Source organism: Helicoverpa armigera, chromosome 6 (genome assembly GCF_030705265.1).
Source record: "Helicoverpa armigera isolate CAAS_96S chromosome 6, ASM3070526v1, whole genome shotgun sequence".
Classification (NCBI taxonomy): domain Eukaryota; kingdom Metazoa; phylum Arthropoda; class Insecta; order Lepidoptera; family Noctuidae; genus Helicoverpa; species Helicoverpa armigera.
In genome coordinates, this window is record NC_087125.1 from 7527606 (window position 1) to 7545868 (window position 18263).

Genomic DNA, 18263 nt, shown 5'->3' on the forward strand with positions numbered 1-18263 from the left:
CTACATGTTTGTTTGATTGCTTACATGCGCAAATCTAAAAAAGTGCGCAGTTCGGATGCGCAAAGTAGTTCCCACGGGATGCGGTAGTAACAATGTGAAATGACACACTAGTTTACACGACCGTTGAATTAACTGTTGTTGGCTGGGCAGTTGTGTGGAATTAATGTTCTTCTATTTCTTTAATCTAGGGCAGAAAAGGAATACCAGGAATAGAAATACAAGGTGCCCCTGGCTTAGCTGGTCAGCCTGGATGGCCTGGACGCATGGGAATGATTGGAGAACCTGGTTTACAAGGAGCTCATGGCATAATTGGAGATATTGGCCCCAAAGGAATGAAGGGAAATATAGGACCTGCTGGTATTCGTGGTATGCCGGGTGAAGATGGTTTTAGCGGTCTTCCTGGATTCCCGGGCTTAGCTGGAATTGTTGGAAACCAAGGTAGCCAGGGAGATCGGGGTGATACAGGCCCCGCAGGGTTTAAAGGAGTACCTGGTCTAGTTGGCAGGCAAGGGCCTTCAGGTCGTAAAGGTATGACCGGCGATGTTGGTTTTGCTGGTTACCCTGGCAGGGATGGTTTTAAAGGTTTTAAAGGAGCAAGAGGAGATTTTGGTTTACCTGGACAAAAAGGTATCAGAGGTGATGATGCTGAAAGAGGTCATAAAGGTGAAGAAGGAGAACCTGGTTTTCAAGGATTTAATGGGCTACCGGGTAAGGACGGTTTCAGAGGCATGAAAGGTGACGAAGGTGCTCCAGGCCTAAGTATTGCCGGTATGCCCGGATTAAAAGGTGAAAGGGGAGATTCAGGATATCCAGGAGCTTTTGGTAGACCCGGAAGAAAGGGAGAAAGTGGAGACTTCGGATTCGTTGGAGAACGCGGTGACACAGGTGATAAAGGATACCCTGGCCGGCCTGGTCGTCCTGGGTGGCCTGGATCAATTGGAATCAAAGGTCAGCAAGGGATGCCAGGACCCGTTGGATATACTGGCTTGAAAGGCGATCAAGGCCCAATGGGTAGACCAGGACGTATGGGTTATCTCGGTGCTCCCGGTGAAGTTGGCTTTATGGGTCCGAGAGGACGTCCAGGACTCCCTGGAATAAAAGGTATACAAGGAGATATGGGAATTACAACATACGTGACTGCTACTAAAGGTGACATGGGTGACATGGGTTTGGAAGGTACACCTGGCTTGAAAGGAGATTTTGGTGAGGTAGGTTTTCTAGGACTTAAAGGTATCAAAGGTATGCGTGGAGATGAAGGTCTGCAGGGAGAACGTGGAGACACTGGTCTACAAGGAATTGTTGGAATGCGGGGTGATCAAGGACCACCAGGACTACCTGGCCTTAACGGAGTAAATGCACCACGGGGTGAGCAAGGAAAGCCTGGATTTGATGGCTTACCTGGATGGCCGGGTCCTATGGGGCAAAAGGGGTCACCTGGAGAATATGGTATTAACGGTCCTATAGGGTTACCAGGTCCGCCAGGTCTAATATTTGAAGGCCCAAAAGGTATGGTGGGAATGGATGGTGCCCCAGGACCGCGAGGTATTTCTGGACGACCAGGAGGACCAGGACCGATGGGAATCCCCGGCTTCCGCGGATTAAAAGGAGATTCAGGAGAAAGAGGTGACTCATACAGCCCCAAAGGTCAGCGAGGAGATCAGGGTTATGAAGGTTTTAAAGGTGCTACTGGCCAAAAAGGAGATAGCGGAGATTCTGGTAGACCTGGACGTATAGGAGAAATGGGTCCTCAGGGATTAAAGGGATTGAAAGGTGACGAAGGCGAAGAAGGACCGTATGGAGCACCTGGTCTTAAAGGTTTCAAAGGAGATGCAGGAGATTTATTAGTTGCTTCTGAAATTACCCCCGGTCCTATTGGTGACATGGGCCCTCGTGGATTGCCTGGGCGTGAAGGTCAAGACGGAAGACCAGGTGAATTTGGGCGTAATGGTATACCGGGAAGCAAGGGGATGAGAGGCGATGTAGGTTACCCAGGTTCAGTAGGACCTACGGGACAAACCGGGTTCGCAGGTTTAAAAGGTATCAAAGGATTACAAGGATACGAAGGCTATCGTGGGGCCTTGGGGTCTGCTGGTCCACCAGCAATACAGCCGACACCCAAATCGAGAGGCTTTTATTTTGCTGTTCACTCACAAGAAAGAATGATTCCACAATGTCCGTCGGGAACCTCACCTCTTTGGAGCGGGTATTCTCTCATTCATATTATTGCGAACGGAAAAGCGCATGGACAAGATTTAGGTAAGTTTTAAATGTATATAAAAAATATATACTTTCGATACCAATAAATTAATGGTAAATACTACATAAACATATGTATTCTTACAGGCGCTTCTGGAAGCTGCATGCGTAAATTTTCAACAATGCCGTATATGTTCTGCAATTTCGACGAAGTTTGTAATTTTGCTCAACGTGAAGATTACAGTTTCTGGCTATCTACGCCAGAACCTATGCCTATGTCTATGACACCCATTCAAGCCAAAGACGTTGGAAATTATATTTCAAGGTGATGCTTTTTCATGATTATTTACGACGTCAGACACTAGTTCCCCTTTTATACCAAAATTCAACTTCTAGGCCTCGATCAATAAACTCTAGAATGCAGTAACTAAGAAAAGTACGTAGGTACTAGTCACCTCCAGCGCCAGAAATGGAGGGAGCTCCTGGGAATGAGAGGTCTACTAATTGCTAATAAATTATCAAAATATGCGGCTAAAAGTATCTCTTAAAAGGATGATGGGCAATTTTATATGAACCCTGGCCTGATAACCAATAAAGTTCTAATGTATATTAGATTATTGCTTACACCATACAGTTACTGAAATAAAACAGTTCATGTCAAGAATCGACCGGAAATAAGTACAGTCGGGCACAAAGGAGTTATACTTTTTGCACCATTTTTTTTTGTTTAAATACAATCCATAGTAGAAAAATTCATTGCATGGTGTATTTTCGTCAACTAATTACTTATTTAAATAAGCCTAGGGTAGACTATCAATTTAAATCGGTCTTAACTAGGCATAATTGTTTTAATAGCAAAACAAAACATAAAAACTTTTACTTTTACCACCGTATATTATTTCCATTATTGGAGATAGCATTTCCTCTTTCTGCGGCACCAGGATATTCGGCCCTGGGTTGTCGAATTATTAGAAAAGTAGCGACCCACCCCAGCTTCGCACGGGAAAACAGTATTTCCTCACTATTTAACGGATGTTATTACACATACAAACCTTCTTCTTCATATATCACTCTATCTTTGAATATAATAATATATTAAAAAACCGCATCAAAATCCGTTGGGCAGTTTGGAAGAGTTAATTTTTCAAAGTGACATAGGGATAAAAGGACTGAAAAAGCGACTTTGTCTTATACTATCTATGTAGCGATGCACAAACCATAGGATTATATTTCAAAGCAAGATGTATTATCCTGGCCATTAGATGATGTTTGTGCAAGTACTCACGACAAGTATGTATTTGCATTAAATGGGCTACGAACTGACTGATTTGAAAAATCTTTCAGTGGTGGAAAAGCTACGTTATCTTTATCTTTATCTTATTGATGTTCGTTAGTCTCACTAAAACTCGAGAATGGCTGGACCGATTTGGCTTTTTTTGGTTTTAAAATGTTTGTAGAGTTCCAGGGAAGGTTTAAACGATACGAAGTTCGCGGGATCAGCTAGTTTATAATAAGAAGATAGGTATACCTATACGTGCCAAAGTGGTTTAATTCCATAGGCTGTCCTATGCTATCAAGTGTCATATCTTCGTTCTCCGGTGGTTTACAAGGTTGTGCCCATAACAAAAAATGAATCTTAGGGTCTAAGCTATCATTTGATATGCTAATGGTTTTCATTGGTTATGCCGGTTAGAACCACCAGAACGGCGGAATACGTACACCATACGTTGTAAATACTACCTGCTAAATATATTTCTTTTTTCAATAAACTTCCAAAATATGGGCACAGACACCTTCTGTGACTCGTTCTGACAATGATTGACAATAGTAATACACTTAAACATCCCTCCCATATGCAATGAAGTGGTTCGAGTCCATGGGCTGTCCTATGCTATCAAGTGTCATATCTTCGTTCTCCGGTGGTTTACAAGGTTGTGCCCATAACAAAAAATGAAGCTTAGGGTCTAAGCTATCATTTGATATGCGAATGGTTTTTATTGGATATACTGGTTAGACTCACCGGAATGGTAGAATAAGTACATCATACGTTGTAAATACTTCCTGCTAAATAATCTTTTTTTTTTCAATAAACTTGGAAAATATGGACACATGCACCTTCTGTGACACGTCCTGACTGATATTGACAATAATATAATGCACTTAAACATCGCTCCCATACAGAATGAAGTGGTTTAAGTCCTTAGGCTGTCCTATGCTATCAAGTGTCATATCTTCGTTCTCCGGTGGTTTACAAGGTGGTGCCCATAACAAAAAATGAAGCTTAGGGTATAAGCTATCATTTGATATGCTAATGGTTTTCATTGGTTATGCCGGTTAGAACCACCAGAACGGCGAAATACGTACACCATACGTTGTAAATACTACCTGCTAAATAATCTATTTTTTTTTCAATAAACTTCCAAAATATGGCCACAGACACCTTCTGTGTCTCGTTCTGACAATGATTGACAATAATAATGCACTTAAACATCCCTCCCATATGCAATGAAGTGGTTCAAGGCCATGGGCTGTCCTATGCTATCAAGTGTCATATCTTCGTTCTCCGGTGGTTTACAAGGTTGTGCCCATAACAAAAAATGAAGCTTAGGGTCTAAGCTATCATTTGATATGCGAATGGTTTTTATTGGATATACCGGCCAATTTTACCCATCATCCTTTGCTTATTTTTATTCCAAAGTCTTAACCGGAAGCAGCTGAGCACCAGTGTTTAAAGTGTTTTGCATAGAGCGACTGCCTATCTGACCTCTACAATGCAGTTCCTCGGACAATAGCCCTTGGTAGGACTGGTTGTCAGACTTTTTGGTTTCTGACTACCCACAACGACTGCTAAATGACAATGTTCAAATGACAGCCGCCACCCACCAGGGGCCCGATTCTCCTAATTTTACTTAAGCGACCTTCGATTGACGTTCGACTCGATTCGACTGAGATCCAATCCCGACTCGATTACTATTGAAGCGTATGTGGCATTCCGCTATTTTTTCTTTGAAATAAACGTTTTTATCCTTTTCTGTCATTCAATAATGAATAATTTTGTCTGCAAATGATTTACGATTGCAAAATGATTGTACAGCAAACTACCGTATAGACCAAAATCATCAAAATAGCAGACCAATCGCACACCAATCAAATGTCAATCGAATACGATTGGTCTTTTATTAGTAGCAGAATGCCCGATATGGTTAAAACTGCTATTACGATCATATTGCGATTAGATTTCTATTCGATTTTGACATTATTAACTTAGGAGAATCGGGGCCCAGTTTATCATGCCTTCCGAAGCAAGGAACACACCAATTCATTATGCCAAGTAGGTCACCCATCCACGGACCGACCGCGCCAAGCGTTGCTCAACCTTATGATCAATCGACCCGCGCGCCACAACTTAGCCACGAGCTCTTTTTATTTATTATTTCTCTCTGTGGAGGGTGGAGGTCCTTCCAGAGAGAACCCAGCTCCTCCAACGGAAGTCTAGTCCCACCCTGATATTAAATCTGAATAGCGTTCCTTGATATTAAATCTTAAAACGGCTGCTTTCTACCTGTACGATATTTTTACATCTAACTTCAATTATTTTACAGATGTCAGGTATGCGAGGCACCCACACGAACTATCGCCATACATAGTCAAAGCAATCAAGTACCTGAATGTCCCAACGGCTGGAGGGAATTGTGGATAGGTTACAGCTTCTTAATGGTAAGAATAACATTGATTGTTAGCTGTTTGAATGAATGGCTATTTTAACCAGTTGACTACGACATATCGTCAAACACAACCCAAGCATGCTATGAAATGACAAGTATTGTTGACACATAGGTCCTAGACAGTAATGAAATAATGGTTACTTTTCTAAAATGTATGGTAATATTCCAGCATACGGCCGGTGCAGATGCTACAGGACAAAGCCTCATATCTCCTGGGTCATGCTTGAGTCAGTTCCGCCCCAGACCCTTCATTGAATGTAACGGTCTCGGTCGCTGCAACTACTTTGCAACGGCAGTTTCATACTGGCTGTCAATTATAGATGAGAATAGAATGTTTGAAAGACCAGAACAGCAAACATTGAAAAACAACAATCTACTCTCTAAAGTTAGCAGGTAAGCGTATAATTGGTTTTACTAAATCAATAAATTCAATCTCTAAATTCAAGAAATAATGTTCTCATATCATCTCCTTGTTCTATTAAGGAAATTTATTTATGAACACGTCTTCTGTTACACAGGTGTGCTGTTTGCATAAGAGACTGGCCTGTACCACACAAGAGCTCGGTACGCGTGCCTCCAGTAGGCGATTTGAACTCTGTGCCCAATGCAGCTATCCGTCGCCCGTATCGCACATACAACCCTCGAAGACCGTACATGCGCCGCGGAGTACGAGGAAGACGCCGACAATGAACATAATTGCCTAAATATTCGAGATTCACTTAAAACCTTATTTTTAGGAATAAATAATTGTGATGTATTTCTCTGTACTAACTATGTAAAAGGGAAGAGACATGGAAAGAATAGATATCACTGCCAAATTTAACTAAGTACCATATAACGACGTAACTATTTACATAGTATTTAATTAATTTTATATAGATAGCAATAATAATATACCTAGCAATCTATTATCACAAATCAGATATCATGCCATCAGTACCTACCTAAGTAACGTTAGTTACAGAATTGTAAATCGACCCTCCTACCTTCGAAATATATTTACGTATGGTTAGGTACAGTTCCTGTATAATAAAAGTCTTATTTAATTTTAATCTCGCTGATTATTTCTGAACCACTATTAATCAACATTGACTCAAATGCATATTAAAATTCTGTATAGATACCTCCTGTTTTGCTCCTTAAAACATTTTTGTTTTTTGGGACATAGTCCCTGTAATATATAAAGCACTTTATTATAATAGTGTTGTAAATATAATAATTATTGACCTAGTTGCGAATAGTATAATATAAAACAAAGAAAAATATACACTATGTTTTATTCATCGCATTGATTTCAACCTGCCATCATCCTGGGCGGAGCCAGCCATGAGCTAGTAGCATAGTAGTCGCATAGTATTATACTATATACTATTAGTGTACTAGTGTTAGTAAACAATCACACATGGGAATTAAGTAAAAGTTGAAACATTAAAAAGAGGCAAGTGAGGCGTGTGCGTTTAAAAAATATAAAAGTTTTTGTTGTACTGCATTTACTTTTTGGGTCCTCAAACTAACTTCGATTGTAGCAAGTTTTTGTTAGTTTGAGGACTCAAAAAGTACAACAAATTTTTTTATATTTTTGGGGACTAAAATAGGAGAATAACTAAGCTAAAGAAATTTTGTTTAGTATCGTTAAACATGCATGAAATGAAATTCTAAAATAAAAATAACTTTACCTATACATCACATAAAACTTCGTAAATTTACCACACTTCTATCACCTTCATTCTAGGGTAATTTTTGGACGATTGAGTCAGTAACTTCCTCGATTGGTAAACGAGCTCTATGAGATACCGGTTAAGTAGTCCCAGAGTTTAAATAAACTCCAGTACAGATTTACGGATTTTTTAAATAATTGAACCTACTTGTAGAAAGTCATAAATAAAATAAAAAACGGTTTCGATAAATAAAAAGCATTTTATTTTCTTAGAAAAGGCAACAAAATTATTATGTACATACATGAGAAATTCATTATTTACATTTTAATATTGGTATGCAAAATTACAGCCAGTACATACTTGAATGCAGTCTCACTTAATTTGATATTACTATTCAATTTGCTTAGATACAGAATCTAAATTTTTAAGTTTATGATCATCAAGATTAGGCCTTACTTCGTATGTACAAATAGTTACGCCATGCCGATGGCCGGGAGTCCATTCTCCTTTTAATCCTATGTAGTATATCTTGGTGGTTTCGGCGCCAAAATTAGCAGGAAAATGCATTGTTAAATGTGAAACTGACGAAAATGTTACAATTCTGAAAATAATGTTAAAAAATACGAATTACACACTACATAATTCTAATAGCGATAATCGTTTATTACAGATACAAATATCTGTGATTGCAATACCATGAATGGATCGAGGGCAGTAAAAGCAACAGAAGGCAAGGAAGCAACCTTTAAATAACTTTATTTAAATAAAATAAAATCCATAAGATAGAAATAATCACATATTATTGTTTGAAAATGCCAATCTCAGGAACTACTTAACCATTCTGAAAAAATCTTTCAATGTAAGATACCACCATTTATGAAGGAATGGTAAAAGTGACATCCACAGGACACAAATGTAACCTCTGGTGGAAGCTATTCCATTTCTGATTACCACATTTAGTTTGCTTATTTTCAGATAGAAATAACGAAACTGTGAATATGTACGGAAACACGACAAACTGAATAACATTCTCTCACATACAGCTCCTGAAGGTCAGTTTGGTTTGTACACAGCCTGGGAACTATCTGTTCCCTGCAGTTAATCCAAAAAAGGAAACATCCATGTTTATGGTATAAGTTATATAAATTCGTATGTACTAAATAACTTACTTTGGTGAATATTCCAAAACACCCTGGCTATCCCTTTGTAGTTCAAATACTTGGTCTGGTTCCATTGTCACATCATCAAATGTCATATTTGGCTTATTTTTGAACCTGGAAAGCATTGAAGCTTAATAAGCAGGATTATAATTGTTTTACATAAATATTTATATACAAAACTAGATGATCCCGTGAACTTCGTATCGTTTAAACCTTCCCTGGATCTCTACAAACATTTTAAAACTAAAATAAACCAAATCGGTCCAGTCATTCTGGAGTTTTAGTGAGACTAACGAACAGCAATTCATTTTTATATATAAGAAGATAAAGTTGCCAAAGGCAGTTTTCAGAAGGCACAAGAAATTGGTGGGTCTCAGCTGTCATCCAAACATCTATAACAGTCATTATGTGCAATCAGAAGCTAGGAAGTCTGACAACAAGTCATTCCAAGAGAGGGGAAGTCAGATGTAACCCTGGTACTACTGATATTGATAGACTGAAAGCCCACCCCAACATAGTGTTAGTGAGGAAAAGGCTAGGCAGATGATGATTTATTTGTCAACACTTACATGTAAAGCAGTTACTTACAATCTTAACTTGGCAGGATGAGAGTCAGAATCTTCAGCATATATCTTTATTCCCTTCAGTTTAACATTTCCTGTGAATGGTATATTGAATAACAGTTCTTCATCTGCATCACTTTCTACATACTGCAATAAAATAAAATTCTTATGAATCTATACTAATATTATAAAGCTGAAGAGTTTGTTTGTTTGTTTAAACGCGCTAATCTCAAGAACTACTGGTCCAATTTGAAAATTTCATGAGAGTGAGATAGCCCATTTATCGAGGAAGGCTATAGGCTAGGCTTTTTATCCCGGTACGGGAAGTAGTCCCCACGGGATGCGGGTGAAACCGCTGGCAGAAGCTAGTAATTAATATTTGGGTACTAGAAAGCTTCATCACTCTCCATCTGAGAAGCCTAGCGCCATGCCAAGCAATGAGGAATCCCCTAAGACAACCCACTGACCAATTGAAAACCTGATGATGGAAGATATTATAAAAGAATACTCACGTTAGTCGTGTCAAGTCGTTTGTCCCATGATTTGAAGACTGTTTTACCAGACCCTTCGACACTTTCGTTCAGGCATTGCAAATTTTCCTTATCAATTTTTTCATACAGGTTATATTGAATACCAAGTTCATCGGCATTGCCGTGATCGTGATCATGATGACAATGATGATGAGACATTTTTTGTTTATATGCTGCACACACAAATTAAACACAATGCTTTATCTACCCAAATTAGTATATAACTTGCTATATTCAGCACTATTTTGTTTATTGACTATTTAATAAGATAGGTTAGTGCTTTCTGCTGACCAGTCGGCTTCACAGATAGCTTGGATCAGCTGTTTATAGTAATTTGTGGCTGCCTGGCATTGAGATAGCAATAATTTGCCTGGCTATTGTATTTTAGCCATATGTCAGCTGTCAATGTCATTTTCAGAAGAGTTGACAGGTTGACATCAAAGGCCTTATTAGAAAAATAGATTCTGGAGACTGGAGTCAACAATGCGTTTTCAAAAACGTAAAAATGTTTCCAGGTAAAAAGGAATAATTTAAGAAAGGGAGAATGCCGTGTATGAAGTATAGTAATTAGTTAGTTATTTTACCCGCCCGTCTTAACCCATGGTGCAACCCATGTGCAGTACGTAACATTGCGCAATTTAATTGATCGTCTAGGGAATGCCTTATTGTGCCACTGTCACGTGTAGAGTAGCTAGACTCTAAAAATAATTGTAAAAAGCTATAATAAAAAAAAAGAGAGGACTCAAGAGAAAGTTCTGTAGAATGAACGTGTTTTTTTTGTACATTGGTCTCGCTCCAACCAAAGATGTATCTTTCCTGTCTTTGCCACAGATGTAATATACTAAACAAGATTGCGCACTCTCAAAATATATATTTACGAAAATGAACTCTATTCCAACGCAATAAGGTACTAAATTGGTTGCATAATACACAGAGGCAAATCCGAGCCGAGAGGGATAGTTAGAACGGAGACCGTGTGTCTCGTTCACCTTGCCAGCATAAAAAAATTTCATGATCAGCAGTTTTGTCTTCCCTAAAAAAACAATTGAATCACTTATATTTTTATCTTATTTTAACAATTATAAGTCAACAAATTAATAACAATCGCATTAATTTATTCGTATTTATTATTAAAACATAAACAACATAAATTTTTATTTTGCTTTTTTTTATTTTCTAGCGGTAACCCTGAACCTTCTTGGTGCGTAATCAGGGGCCCGATTCTCCTAATTTTACTTAAGCGACATACGATTCACGTTCGACTCGATTCGACTGAGATCCAATCCCGACTCGATTACGATTGAAGCGTATGTGGCATTCCGCTATTTTTTCTTTGAAATAAACGTTTTTATCCTTTTCTGTCATTCAATAATGAATCATTTTGTCTGCAAAAGATTTACGATAGCAAAATGATTGTACAGCAAACTACCGTATGGACCAAAATCACCAAAATAGCAGACCAATCGCACACCAATCAAATGTCAATCGAATACGATTGGTCTTTTATTAGTAGCAGAATGCCCGATATAGTTAAAACTGCTATTGCGATCATATTGCGATTCGATTTCTATTCAATTTTGACAATATTAACTTAAAATGTTGTTTATTTTTTTTTTGTATTAAATCAATTTAAACTATTAAAATGGTGAAAAAGTGTTGCGTTTATACTTGTAAAAGTGAATCCTTAGGTGGTTGCAATATATCGTTCCACAGGTTAGCTAATAATAACATTTTCGTAAATCAAACAACTAGGGTGCCCATGAATTCTTGTAATGAGACAAAATATGTGAGATAGATTCTAAAACTGTTGTACTATTGTTATATCTTCCCAAAAAATTAAGAAAGGTTAATAAATGGCTCAGCAGTCTATATGTGAAGCAAAAATACAGAAAAATCAGTCTTCACTTCGAATCTTACTGCTTTTATACTGCTAATTCCCGCTAATTATTAAAAGCTTACATTAGTAGCTTAAGGTAACAAATTGCGTAAGTTAAAACTTCAATACTAATCTGTGTTTAATAATCTTAGCAAATTCGGATTTGTCTCTCATAGCTTAATCTCATAGAAACCCTATTAGAAAGGGACAGACGGCCTCCGTACTAGCTGTTTCACTCGGCTCGTTTTTTGGGTAGAAGTGCGCAGTCCTGTTTACTATATTATGTCTATGGTCTTTTCATAGTCTGTGTTTTTGGATGATGATAATATTCGTCTACGTTTTGTCTTTGTCTATGAATTAAATAGATCGTCAATCGTGTGATCACAGAGTACTTTTTATATTATGAAATAGAGGTCCAACTCGACTACCAAACTAAGTAAGACAAGTGGCGCCTTCTGAACGCAGGTTTAAGAAACTATTTGTCAATATATATACATATAGCTACATAAAGCAGTGGTTACTGGGTCTAGGTAGATTTTTGTTTCTTTTTGTTTAATATTTATAAGATGTTTTTCAATAAATAAAACACTGATAACCTTTAATATAATTTATTTTTTTCTTTTAAAACATTTCATGTATAATTTTTTCGCTTTTAGCTTATAGGAATCCGTATCATCATCACACTCTCTCCTATTTATTAATATTTTATTAATATCTTTACAGTAATTGTAAATAAAGAATCTGCAGGATATATTGATTAAAAAGTCTATTAATTTTTCTTTATGAATTTCACATTTTATGAAATCGAATTTCAAATGTATAAATATTAATGTTTTGATGAAATCTTTTAAATATTTTTTCCAAACATTTTTAATTATTGTGTAATTTATATCCTGCAGATTCGAAACACAATTTAAGAGAGAGTCGCTGGGACTGCAAAGCCATTTTTATTAGCATACTCTCTATATTTTAAATAATCGTGTTCCTGATCGGACATTAAATTTTTTACATTCACTACAACCCTTGAAGACTTTCTTCTTAGCGGTTTTAATAAAATAACCGCTAACATATTGTAGCCCCAATTATACGGGGGTCGCTTTTGTCTTCAAGGGCTGTAAATTCAATGTCCGGAATCTCAGAGAGCTCACAATTTATTTGTTCTTTGCAGGCCCCGCTTGTGATGAGAACTTCATGCAAAGCGTGGCAATTATCTGCCTCACAATTTGTCCCTGGGGCATGGACACTAGATAGGCTGTTTATTAAAGGCTGCTAAATGCTGCTTCAAATCCATCTGGAGTAGGGTTTACGTTGCGGCATCCTTGACTCCTTATCGATCCAAAAAAATTTTCTATTGGATCCTGATTCAGATGCCGCAACCAAACCGATGTCACTCCGTACTTCGCAGCAATTTTTTTTAAAAGCAGTTCTATTCCTTCTAGTGTCCATACCCAGTTACTTAAGGTGGGAACATACTCCACATTCGAGGTTTTACATTCACAAATTTCATATTTTTAAAAATATTTTTGCCTCCATCCATGTTTTGTGATGTATTGAGTTCGGCGTCGCAGGTCCCAGCAGTGGTTTACTGTGCTTCCTTTTCCCGAAGCTTCCGTTAATGGAGTCAAAAAGTTTGTCAAAAAACAAGATGACGTCCGCTGTATTTTGCGCATCTTGAGAGATTATTCCTTTTCTGCAAAAATAAGAAAAAAATATTAATAAATATTCCTCACACGTTCTTACAACGCAATCTAGTCCCAAACAAAGCATTGCTTGCTTGTAATTTGGGTACAGCAGACAACCAATAAATGAACTTATATAAATATAAATATTTTATAAATAACATAACATAGTGTACATATGTAGAAACACCCACACACATAAATGTTTGACTTATGCGGGAATCGAACCCGCGACCTCCTGTGGCAGGCAGATACACTGGCTACTATGGCATCTAGTCATCAATAAGAAACTTGTTATTATTAAATCTGAACTGGGAGCAGTTTTAATTTGTGAAAACTTTTACTATACAATCTTCCGCCCGCGGTTCTACCGCATCCCGTGAAAGCTACTTCGCGCACCCAGATTAAAAGTCACTTTTAGTCTTCCTCAATAAATGAGCTATCTAACGGTGAAAGATTATTTCAAATTAGACCTGATCGACCTTGGTGATTGGATTGGTTCTTCAGATTAGCATGGTTAAGAAAACATACAAACAAAAAAATCTTCAGCTTTATAATATATAAGTATCGATAAAATAATGCAATGTGAAAACATTATGTAATAAAGTTTATTTACCTGCTAGGTAGCCCATATTTGATGCTACAGTTTGGCTGAATAGTTGCGTAGCAAATTTAACTTTCATCCGTGGAATTTTACTGGGAATGCAGTGGGAGTCTGTTAATTTTGGCACCAGTCTTATGCCTTTGTAGCCTGGGTTTTCTTGGTGCAGTGCAGTTATGTGTTCCCACTTTGCCATTAGCATTTTGTTGTCTTTTTTATATAGTAGATTTTTCGTTATTAAATTATTTCTTATACATTTCATTAAGTGAGGTGGGTCATACAAGGGAATGATTTCCTGTTTATTTATTAAAATAATATTTCCCTCAGGTTCTTCTGATTTTCTTAACAGAATACCTCTTGTTTCTTGTAACAAGAATTTAATGCAGTTAACATTATTTGTTCCTTGGTCGCACACTGTTGCTACCACATTAAGACCAGCATTTTGTAGTTCTGTGATGACAGCCTTTAATTGTTTTGCCAGTTCTGGTCCCTTTGTGGCAGACTGAGAAAATGTGTATGCAACGGGTTGCTTATAATTTTTTATAAGTCCTCTTATCATAAATACCTGCGCATGATCTGCATACTCAGGCAGTGTCTCTTGCCCATTGGTTACAAACCCACTCACTCTGTCCTTCCTTTCATTGTATGCCACATTCGGTTTTAGTGACATTTCGTCAAAAGAACCACACATAATTTGTGCTCTGGTTTCATTTTAAGTGTGGCTTTTTTTATTTGTGCCATCAAATTTTTATTGATACCAGCATTTATATCTGCCATATTAATTAATTTTATTAAAATTTGGCGTGATGGCAGGATAAAGATTTTCCTCAGGAATCTGTATCCTTTTGGGCTTTGCTTGAGGATAGTCAAAGCTACAATTTTTCCTCTAATGTGAAACGCCGGCCTTTTTTTCCTTTTGTGCTCCCTGAACTGCAGCAAAGTTAAAATTTTTGATGTGCTAGACATTTTGTCTAGAGTTTCTAAAATTGAGGGTTTGTAGTAATATTTTGCAGGGCCTTGATCTTGATTGCCTGCTTTTTAACCTTGCTACGGCATTTGCTGAGTTTCACACCAACTTGCAGCATTTTCTGATACAGAGCACGCTCAGTTTTCGTAACAGCAACCTGTTTTACCGCCTTCTTACTAACACATTTAACTTTGCGATGCACTGAAAAAATAATAAGAATCATATGAATAAAAATTGCAGAATTTAAGAGTACATATGAGTGAGATAGCATCAAAGCTAGTTGTGTGTGAAAGTATCCCATGATTGAAATATGTATTAAATCTATAAATCAGTACCTAGTTAATAAACCATGATAGTGAGTGTAACAAGCAAACTCAGCTTTGAAGTTATTAAGTTTGATTACAATTGTGTTGCTTACCAAGATCTTTCACCACCTCAACATTTTCTTCTTCACTATGAGGCTGTCTATCACTGTGTACAGACTGAGATTCTGAAGTGACAGGATCTGAAAGGTCATTAACATATTTGGTAAGAAATGTGTGCCTATTATATACAAACCAATTAAGCTGATGATCATTACCATCATCATGAATGTAGCAGTTCATATTGAGTAACCATTATTTGAATCATATTGAATTAATTAAAGCCAGCCCACTACTAGACAAAGTTACTTTTTCTTTTATATAGTTTATAATATCAACTAGCGACCCGCCCCGGCTTCGCACGGGATAACAGTATTTCCCAGTATTTAATGTATGTTATTATACATAAAACCTTCCTCTTGAATCACTCTACCTATTACAAAAAACCGCATCAAAATCCGTTGCGTAGTTTTAAAGATTTGAGCGTTCATAGGGACATACAACATGACACATGACAGAAAAAGCGACTTTGTTTTATACTATGTAGTGATAAGGATGTTAACATTTTAGGACTTATGCATATGACATATAAATGTAATTTAACAAACTGTATTTCATCAATCACTCTTGTCTTAAGGGATAGGTTTATAGAGAGGCTAGTTTACTTTAATTGTTTGCAAAATTATAACTCAGGAACAACAAAAATAATTCAATTTAAGATGATTTTAAGGTAAATTAGCACATTTATCGAGAGAGGCTACATTTTATCCGGGCGCATGAAGGAGTTCCAGGACAGAATATGTGTAAAATAATTGCTGATTAAATGCTTGTATGTAGGATCACTCACCAAGATTCTCTTTCATTTGTACATCTTCAATTGAACCTTGTGAGTGTATATGTAGATGCGCAGGTTCTGTAAATAATAATATTCAGTGATTAGTATATGTTATTATTACATCATTTATTGCTAGTGTCTATCTATCAATTACACTATATGCTGTCCGCATGGGTGCCGCATATTATGCACAAATATGTTGACATTATTGAAAAGAAACAAGTATTAAACAAAACAAAGTAATACAAAAGTAAATTATTTCAGACATGGTAATGGTTTTGTATGCCTAAGTGAGAGTAGTAGAAATCATAATTGACATGTACCTTGAAAACTAGACGTTATGGATACCACATATTATGTTTGGAACATTTGATCTATGATTCATTACCTATTCATTCAGTCAAGAGGGTACCAAAATTGTGTAATGCAGTGCTATTTAAGTATTACAACAAATTAAAAATAGCAAAGGATTTTTGGTAAATGTGACATTCAAGTTACTCAATTTCAGCCTAATTTGTAGGAATAAATGATCTTTGAAATAACTTCACTCAAAAATGGCTGGACCGATTTGGTTGAAATTTGGTATGTAGATAGGTGATACCCTGGATTAAGACATAGGCCACTTTTTATCAATACACCATGCGGACGAAGCCGCAAGTGGAAGCTAGTACATACGTAATGTAAATGTATGTATGTATGTATAAAAATGAATTGCTTGTTTATATGTATATGATAAAATATACCTTTTGATGTAGACGGTCCTGAAATCTGAAGAGGTCTTAGTGCTCTTTTTTCAATGCTGAATTTCGAGCAAGATAATCCTGTAAACAACGATAAAATAATATGAATTATAAATATAGTAAATTTTGAAATGTAATATAGAAACTCTTGTATGACATACTGCGTACATACAGAAATTGTGGCTCCAAAGAAATCTCTATTCAGATGTTTTAGACTTACTGCAGCTTTTCATTTTGTGATTTGGAAAGTTTACTTTAAACTCAAATAACATGACTGTTTATTTCTTTCTAACATCAACTCTAGAAATTTGAGACTTAGGTACTCTTTAAGGTAAACAGGTACCTTAATTTGGGTATTTTACTAAAACTAACCTGGCATGTTTTTTGTAGGTACAGCTCCTTTGGCAAGTCGGTTATTCCGGCACCAATATTTTGGTTCGAAATGATCATTACAGACGCGGCGGTATTTGAAAATATGGTTATTTTCAAGTTGCAAAATGTCACCACCAATATGAAAGACCCATGTATTAAATAGCTGCCTATCCTTATCTGGATTAGGGAATTTATGTAAATACCCGTAGTGTCTGAAAAAGGGTAACAAGTTAGAATTCAGTGGAGTCGTGACAAAATGACGACTATTTGTTTTAAGGATGTTGATAAATGCTTACCTAAGCCATTTGTACATCCGGGAACACAACACTTTCTATTAGACATGATAAATATTAATTATCACAAAACGGGTCAACGAGTCCTATCTCAAGCACAAAATTCACAAGATTTCGATCACCTCAAGCACAAAATCGACACGGCCGAAGGAGCAGAGGCTCAACTTAACGGACTTAGGTGGATAAAGCACTAATAGGGATAAAATCTGGAAAAACAAACAAGACACCGAAAAGCACTTCAGCGCAAACCGGCAGCCAAATTTGTTTGATTGACAATTTTTGCATAATGTTGCATGTAGAAAATGGATTTAATGTTGCCAGTAGAAAATAAATTCTTGAATTTTATTTTATTTCTGGCTAATTGATAATAAACATTAAATTTTAGTAATTGCTTCAATATGCAACTCAAAATTTTTATTATTTATTTTTTTATTTTAGCTGAAAAAAAAGATAGGGTAAGAGTAGAACCAATAAAAGATGTGATAGCGCCCTCTTACACACCTAAGCATAACTACTACGCAATCGCGCATCATCGTCATTACAAATAACGCCATCTATATTTCAGTTTCTTTAATATCTTACATTATAATACTACCAAATTAAAATGACACTTCCATGTAAGGACCTCAATGTATTTACTGTCTCACTTCATTTTGCAGACCTATAATGATACGTTTTCTCGTTTGCCACTATTAAGATTGTCACC

General features: G+C 36.8%; 3 protein-coding genes across 3 annotated transcripts in view; 1 reads left to right on the plus strand and 2 right to left on the minus strand.

The window, feature by feature from the left end:
- The window catches only part of LOC110380348 (collagen alpha-3(IV) chain), a 32897-nt gene extending 25709 nt beyond the window's left edge, over window positions 1-7188 (plus strand). Inside the window, exons 11-15 of the mRNA XM_021340303.3 lie at window positions 189-2256; window positions 2344-2521; window positions 5799-5913; window positions 6091-6314; window positions 6440-7188. Coding sequence (XP_021195978.2) covers window positions 189-2256; window positions 2344-2521; window positions 5799-5913; window positions 6091-6314; window positions 6440-6611 — 2757 coding nt within the window. The 3' untranslated portion in view covers window positions 6612-7188. The remainder of the gene's footprint in view (window positions 1-188; window positions 2257-2343; window positions 2522-5798; window positions 5914-6090; window positions 6315-6439) is intronic.
- A 630-nt stretch (window positions 7189-7818) lies between these two features.
- LOC110380349 (PITH domain-containing protein CG6153) lies at window positions 7819-10229 on the minus strand. Its single transcript, XM_021340304.3, has 4 exons — window positions 9815-10229; window positions 9328-9449; window positions 8749-8853; window positions 7819-8180 (listed from the first exon to the last, which is right to left on the minus strand). Exons 1-4 carry the CDS (start codon window positions 9989-9991, stop codon window positions 7970-7972), a joined length of 615 nt encoding a protein of 204 aa, XP_021195979.1. The 5' UTR covers window positions 9992-10229; the 3' UTR covers window positions 7819-7969.
- A 4724-nt stretch (window positions 10230-14953) lies between these two features.
- LOC135117025 (uncharacterized) lies at window positions 14954-18262 on the minus strand. Its single transcript, XM_064035335.1, has 6 exons — window positions 17561-18262; window positions 17265-17476; window positions 16896-16973; window positions 16165-16230; window positions 15374-15460; window positions 14954-15156 (listed from the first exon to the last, which is right to left on the minus strand). The coding sequence occupies exons 1-6, from the start codon at window positions 17575-17577 to the stop codon at window positions 14969-14971; spliced, it is 648 nt and encodes a 215-aa protein (XP_063891405.1). The 5' UTR covers window positions 17578-18262; the 3' UTR covers window positions 14954-14968.
- Between the last annotated feature and the right edge of the window lies 1 nt (window position 18263).

What these genes read in the sequence shown, in the direction of transcription:
- LOC110380349 (XM_021340304.3), bottom strand. Translation starts at nt 9,991, where the DNA reads ATGTCTCATCATCATTGTCATCATGATCACGATCACGGCAATGCCGAT. An exon ending in AACGACTTGACACGACTAAC is followed by an intron (nt 9,450 to 9,814) that starts GTGAGTATTCTT and finishes ATTTTATTGCAG; the next exon opens with TATGTAGAAAGTGATGCAGA. An exon ending in GTTTTGGAATATTCACCAAA is followed by an intron (nt 8,181 to 8,748) that starts GTAAGTTATTTA and finishes CATTATTTTCAG; the next exon opens with AATTGTAACATTTTCGTCAG.
- LOC135117025 (XM_064035335.1), bottom strand. An exon ending in ACCTACAAAAAACATGCCAG is followed by an intron (nt 16,974 to 17,264) that starts GTTAGTTTTAGT and finishes CGTTGTTTACAG; the next exon opens with GATTATCTTGCTCGAAATTC. An exon ending in TGAGGTGGTGAAAGATCTTG is followed by an intron (nt 15,157 to 15,373) that starts GTAAGCAACACA and finishes TTATTTTTTCAG; the next exon opens with TGCATCGCAAAGTTAAATGT.